At 29.7% G+C, this 7,512-nt stretch overlaps 1 protein-coding gene across 8 annotated transcripts in view; it reads right to left on the bottom strand.

Annotated features, from left to right (window-relative positions):
* Positions 1 to 1,108: 1,108 nt before the first annotated feature.
* The window catches only part of LOC100740617, a 10,334-nt gene continuing 3,930 nt past the window's right edge, over positions 1,109 to 7,512 (bottom strand). For 5 of the 8 annotated variants that reach the window (XM_012383882.3, XM_012383884.3, XM_033320028.1 and 2 more), the window contains 6 exons: positions 6,674 to 6,794; positions 5,875 to 6,022; positions 4,707 to 5,566; positions 3,006 to 3,573; positions 2,337 to 2,907; positions 1,109 to 2,237 (listed from right to left, as the gene is read on the bottom strand). In XM_012383882.3, coding sequence (XP_012239305.1) covers positions 2,068 to 2,237; positions 2,337 to 2,907; positions 3,006 to 3,573; positions 4,707 to 5,566; positions 5,875 to 6,022; positions 6,674 to 6,794 — 2,438 coding nt within the window. In that variant the 3' untranslated portion in view covers positions 1,109 to 2,067. The remainder of the gene's footprint in view (positions 2,238 to 2,336; positions 2,908 to 3,005; positions 3,574 to 4,706; positions 5,567 to 5,874; positions 6,023 to 6,673; positions 6,795 to 7,512) is intronic. The other 3 variants (XM_012383881.3, XM_012383883.3, XM_012383880.3) reach the window with 2 other exon arrangements.

The raw sequence follows: 7,512 nt of genomic DNA, 5'->3' as shown, positions 1-7,512 counted from the left end.
ACACATATGCGTATACTTATATATAAATTTAAGTATCTTCCCCATTTTTTGTACGTTTCCCTCAAAATTACTTAATAAAATAGAGTGAAATAGTACACAAAGCATAAATAACACAAGTTTCGTTTTAGTATAAGATTTGTATTGTACAAAGTATGGAAATAAACAAATGATTTGAATAATAATAAATTTATATTGCCTTTATATTTATAAAATTATTATTAAGGAGGATCCAAAAACATAGGTGAGATAATTATTTACAAACATAAAATAATGATTTAGTTCCTACTTTACCTTCCTATCTATATTTATAAATGTAGGCATATTATTCATAATAAAAGAATTACAAATGCTCAGTACATATACTATATGTAAAATAACAAGAAGAAAGATGGGCAATAGAAAGGAAATAATTAAATTTAATAGATAAACAAATTAAAATATATGGTAAATGAAACAAAAATTTGGAAAATGATTTTAATTTGGAAAAAGATAAATATTACCAATAGTTTAACGTTTATTAATTTGATATAAAATTCTTTGTAATACTCGTATTAAGGCTAACAGCCACAATTATGTTTATCCTTATATTTAATTTTATATTATTCACATTTTATATTTAACGTAAAAAATATTTTCTTTTATATATTTAAGTCATTTACTAAGAATATATTTTTAGGGCCCCCTTAAAATTTATAAATTATTCGATTTGTGTACAACTAAAAATAACGTAATAAAACAATAGAATTTTTCCGCTGCAAAGTAAGATAACTAATTGTAAATTTTTTACAAAAGCAATCAAAATACGGACAATAAGTATATAAGTTATTTAAGAACAACAAATTGGTATAATTAATTAATATCATTAATTGAAATATTTTATTTACTAATATCACTACTCGCGAACGTTTTTTATTACCTTAAAACTACATGTGCAATTTTTTGCATTAAAAATGTTTCGCGTTTGTTTATTTTTATTATCTGAATATAAAATTTAATTTCCGACTTTAATTTTCAATTGCTATACATTTCATAAATATTATCAGAAAAATAAAAAACGAGAAAGAATAGGGATTGAAACATCTATATTAATCGGCAGAGAATTCAAATATCCTGGTTAGGAAATTTATCGTAATTGCGTAAATTGTACAGATAAATCATTACGTCTTTAGATTATATTTAATTACGCGTTATACAAAATTATAAGTATATTATACATTCTACAACTTTGCCCATTAACTGCTTAATATTTCTTTGCAGCGGAAAACTCGTATCTTAAATATTAAAGATACACATACAATTACTATATAATTTAATAATATATACCGTTATTTATACAGCCTAACCTCTAAATAGAGCCTTATAGACAACATGATTTCCTCTTTTACTGCTACTTCAATAGAAACTTATCGAAATTCACTTCATATCACGAAATTAAAACTACAATTTGTTTTGACTCAATGGATTGTGTATGTCATAAAAGTTTTACACTTTGTAAAAACCGAAAATAATACACTTTATCCCCTTAATAAATGTGCGCGATATTTTCATAAATCTTAGTCTCAGTTAATTATTTTAAACATTTATGATTCTCTCTCTCTCTCTCTCTCTCTCTCTATAATTCAGACAATTTTGTTCATCGTGGATACACATTACAGTATACCAAATAATTTGCGAACATACATTCCATGTACTGTAATCTACAAATGTTGAGACTTTCATAATTTTTTAAATAATTTCCACAAGGATACCAGCCTCTCATGAATTTTTGCTTTGCAGCTAAAATAGCACGTGATGCATTTGTGGTCCCCTGTTTTTATCACTAAAGGATTCGAGAAGAATAATATTTATGGTTACTGTAGAGTGTATTAATACACTATTCAAGGGGAATTAAAGGCTACTAAACACATAGTATATTAATATTAAATTACTTTTGATCCAATGCGCAAGTATTGGAGTAAATTGTGCAGACATTATGGAGTCAAATTTACAAAATTTTTAATTTTCTCACATCAGGTATTTTTCTTCCCTTTTTAGTATATGTATTCATACACTTTATTTCATTTTCTTCTATTGTGTAGCAGTATCTGAAATGCTTTGTCGCCACGTAGCATGGAAAGGAATCTTCAATATTTTAACCCTCGTTTTAGGCAAAGCAGTTAATAAAAGTTTTTGGAGTTGTGGTAATGGTAATATATCCACTTGAGGATTTGTTTCATTTGGTTCCTGTTTGTCATCACCTGAAAAATAAAAGAAAATATATAGAATTAATTCTAAAACACATTCACATTTTTTTTATATAATATAAATGGGGATACACATATTTTAAAGGCACATATAAGTACCTTTTTGATTGTCATTTTCATCTTCAACATCCTCGATTAACTTTAGACAGGGCACCGGTTTTAGTACTGGTATCGCATCGCCAGTGATCTGTTTACTTATTATTAGATTACATTGATCAATAAATAATTCTGTAACCCTAAGTAACTCAAGTGTAACGCCCCATACGAAGTGCGTCAAATTATTTGATAATTCAGTAACACCACCAAGCACCATATTGTTAGACGTTGCCGATTGAGATATGTACGTTGGAATAATTAACAGCCTTTTAATATTCTTACAGTTTGCAAGACATTTGTCAAAGCCATTTTTGACATCAAAATTGACCAGTTCCATTTGACTTAAGTTTTGTAACTTAGATACACCTTCCAAAATGTCAAATGTACAACATGAGCCTTGACCTTTTTCCAACCTAAGACGTTCTAATTTTTGTAACTTTATTAAAACTGTAGTACCAAATTTATCTGGAAAATCTGAGCATTCACCCAATTCTAGAGTTTCCAAATTAACTAATGCTTGTATTATATTGATTCCCTTCTTTCCAAGTTCCTTAACTGATGTCAAGCTCTGTGAAGTATAAATTTGGTTTAAATATTGAAAATATAATTAGAAGAAAGAAGAGTATAAAATTAAAGCAAAACATAGACAAAAGCAATTGTACTTACCAACTGTGTTAGTTGCGTTAATTCCTGTAGAGGTGTGAGGTCTTCTTTCAAAGACATACCACTGATTGCTTTAAGCCTTAATTCTTGGCAACGTTTAAGATTTCCAACTGACTCTAAATTTAGGGAGTCACACTTTATCGACATTGCACTCAATACTTCTAATTGAGGGCAACTTCTAATAACTTCTTCAACAACCATCACAGGGCATTTACATAATTCTAGTTTGACAAGGCTAGTTACACGTGGTATTACTACTAAAAACTTCTCCCAAATGCTGTCAGATTCGCCTGCTACAAGCATTTTTCGAAGATCTAAATGTTGAGTACCATGCCTCTGTAATGTATCTGCTAAGCCATCCCAATCTGTTACTTGACTATTTTTCATTCGTACAGTTTTCCACAGAGAAGGATGCGCAGCCAAATCTCGCCACATTTTACATACTCTTGCAGCCCGAAGTAATTCTTGTACCTTAAGGTATTGAAATATGCGCAGCAATGCATGATAACCAGCACACACTGAATCCATAAAATGCTGCTGTTGTTCTTTGTCCTGCCGATTTTGTTTCCTTCTGAAAGTATTAAAATAAAAATATTTTTAGGTGATTTCTTTTAAAACAACTGGCCTATATAATAAGGGTATCGTTTCTTATATGTATGATGTTGGTTATAATTAAAAAAAAGAAACTAATTTTACACTATTGATGAAATCTTTTATTTAATAAAAGAATATTATGATTTTTAAAGAGGCTTTTGAAGGACCAATGATTTACAATAATAATAATCGATAATTTTATACTAGCTACGTTAAATGGAAAATAATTAAATGTAAATAAAAGCCTCTGAAAGAACTTTCAAAGGTCGAAAATTTATAGTTCTATAATTGAATGGAGGTATAGTAACAAAAAAACAAACATAAATAGGAGGTGGAAATCATGAGGAACAAGGATTTTCGGACATTTTTGGGAAAACGCACTAAGAGATTTTTTGTGTTTCAGCTCGCACATGTCTTTATATCTGTAAATATAAAAAGTAAAAATGAATTAGATTTTTTCCACTGAAGCACTTATCAGTAGCTGTATTTGTAATTGTAGCATGAATGTAAATGATGTATTGTCCAATATGCTGCATACATTTTTAGAAAAGGCTTTCAATTAAAATACAAACTTTTACTTTGATACTACAATTACATAATACCTGCAAGAACCAACGATATGTGATTGTTTTGTTCACTTTTCACATGTCTCGAAAATTTGGCCGCATTTCTAAGAAGCTAAGGCAGTGTGCTTCGATCACAAGATAAAATCAAATTCATTTTCCACCTCGAACTTTTATATTTCCAAATATAATAAACGTCAGTATATATTGCATTTACAATACTATTTGTATAAATTTTATATAACACGAAAAAGATATGTAGTTACATGCATTATTTTCTTTTATAGTTCTATAGAATCATTCTATAGAAATAATTCTACAAAATTTATAAAAATATTCAAATAAACGAAATACTTTATATATATACATATATATATATATATACATGATATAAAATCACTGAAGAACACGTATATCTTGTAAATACAATATGTACAAAGCAACTGCCAAAACCTCAAAAGAGAGTTGCCTTAACTTATTTGGAGAAAATATTTAAAAAAAGGAAGTAAAACAAATATATATGTGTGCTTGAGAAACAAACACTTACTTGCTGCTTATTTTAACAGTACCCAAACTACTTGTCACAGAATGTTGTGTATCTACTTTAAATAAGTCATTATTTGTGTTAGTTGTATTTGAATTCTTTACTATACTCTTTTTTTCAATTGTGTTACAATTTTCTGATTTGTTACTTTCTATTACAAGATCTGTTGTACTAGATAAGTCATTTTGTGATTTAGTTGCTATCAATATATCAGTTCTATCGTTACTATTGTACGTTTCATTGGTTTTCTCCACTATGGAATTTGGTGGAAGTCCTGTATGCGATGCATCTTTTGACACATCTTTATCAATTGGTTTATCAAAAGCATCTTTTTCCACAAATTTTGTTGTTAAAGAAGTACGTACTTTTGTGGACATAGAATTGTCAACAGCGTTTGATATATCCGTAAGTGTACCATCCTGAAGTATAGGAGGTTTATCACCAATTTTATCAGGTTTCACAGTTATAGCTGGCTGAACAGCCATAGCATTATTTTTTGGTACAACAATATATCTCTTGCCCCCCATTAGAGCAATATTTTGGGCTGGTTTTGGTAAAATTCCATCATGGCTTTGTAAAAATTCGCTTTCTGTTTGAGCAAACCAACTGCTTTCTTTATTATCTGAATTTAAAGGAGAATGTGATGTTGAAGAGGATGTTTTTGACACTTTAGTAGCGTTCCGCGATTGTGAATCTGCATTATCAGATTTGGGTATTCGTTGAAGCTTTGGAGGGCTTAGATTTACTTGATGTTTTGATTTTGTATTTTGTGCACCTAGCATACTGATTGGTATCAGTGGAGGAGGTGTCAAAGATGGATTCGTTTGAGATTGATGAGATTCATTAGTATCCTGTTGACAGTTCTACAACAAAATTAACGCCATTTATTTAACATATCATTACTGTCAACCAATATGTATTTCAAATTTTTTATTTAATTTATTAAAATATATTTAATAAAAAATAAGTAGAGGATTAAAAATAAGTTTTTGAAATAATATATCAAAATATGTATGATATTCAAAAAAGGAATCTCAAAATTTGGAAAAAAATTATACTGTTTACATATGATACTATAAAAGAATATTATTACAAAATATTAATATGAAAATTGCTTAATAAGTTAAAATAAATTTACAAAAATATATCTTTTGTTATAAAAAAAACTTACCTTACAAATATAATTGTCACTTCCTGTAAACCCTATACCACCAACACACTCAGGATGATATAAACAGAGACACGCACGACATTGTAAGCTTGGTATCAACCCCATACTGGTTGAGCATCTTATACTGCATGGTTCTTGAACTTTGGGCCTGTAAGATGTGCGTTGATTGGGGAAAGGGGTTAGGAATAAAACAAGTAATTTAAGTAAGGGATTTAAGGATTAAAAGGATAAAGGAGGGCATATAGCCATGAAAAAAATAGAAGGAAAAATTTGAACTATTTCAAAATAAAATTTTGAACTCTGTAATTACATATATTTGCTATAGAGCATGCACTTTAATCAACATGTGCTCTAATGTATTTTTTAATTTACAATGCAAAATGTAAAACTTTCTCTTTTAACATTTCTTCATTGAAGAAGAATATTTACTACAATTATTAAGGAAAGTTTTAGATAATTAGAATAATTAGAAAATATGAAATTTGATAATAAAACTAATACATTAATTATTCAATAATAATTACTATAAAAATGCAATGGTGCAATTTTATATAAAATATTGTATATATCTTTATACATTGTACATTATATATCAAACATATAATAAAATTCTAAGAAATTATTTTCATGAAAAAATATACAGGTGCACATGCTGTAAAATTTTCATTGGGCCTTTTTAAAGCATATTAAATATGATTATTATCATGTTTAATTATTAAGCATTTAGGATACCCTTAAATATTGCAAACTAATTACAATTGAACACTATAACAAAATAATTAAAACATCAGGCACTTACGTTAATTGTCTTTTTGGTTTAGGAGGTGGTGGTTTTTCTACAGGTAGCTGACTTCTTCTTGTGCTTGTTGTTCTTTGAGGTGGAAGTACCTCCCTTTCTTGAGAAGGTGACTTTATTTCTGCTATGCATATTTGAACAAAAATTTTTGTGAAAATAATAATTTATCTTAAAAATTATATGTAGAAACTTCTACTTATATATATGTCGGAGATGAAAGAACACCGGAGTCTGTAATTGAACAATTGTAGTTATTCAATCCGATTGTAATTGTTTGAAAGTTGTGATAATGAGCTTGAGAGCTCGAGGCGACAGTCAGTCGCCGGTTACGGGATGAACGCTTTGTCTAACAAAGGTATGGAGTAATTCTATAGCTCTCCTTAAAAGAAATATTCGTGGCGACACGCGACAGTAAACATTCCAACGGTTTCTGTCCCGTGTCCTCGCCACACGCAGACCCTATTCTTCGAGTAAGATGATTGCCAGATGTCGATGCGTCTCCGCAGTACATGTTCGGCTAGCTCGAGAGCCCGTTATAAATCCTAAGATTTAGTCAACTAAAGTCCTTCTAACAGACAGTCTTTGTCCCAACTACGGGAAAATAGGGGAGACCTATTTTTCAACGAGCGGCGTCTCCCACTAGCAACTTTCCCTCGAGGGCGGCTAGCATCTTTTTCTAACCACCAATATGGAAATTGACCAATTAGCAGCAACGCCAATTTCCCTTACTTTCTGAACGAAGGCTTTTCTCGACGAATCCGATGATCTCGTGTCCTTAGACACACCCCACTATAGTTTTCCTCTATGGCATCATCGGGACGGGAAAGACATTCTCGTTCGCG

The sequence above is a fragment of the Bombus impatiens genome, unplaced genomic scaffold (genome assembly GCF_000188095.3).
Source record: "Bombus impatiens unplaced genomic scaffold, BIMP_2.2 scf_0225, whole genome shotgun sequence".
NCBI classification, from domain to species: Eukaryota; Metazoa; Arthropoda; class Insecta; order Hymenoptera; family Apidae; genus Bombus; species Bombus impatiens.
This window is presented reverse-complemented; position numbering and strand designations above follow the sequence as displayed.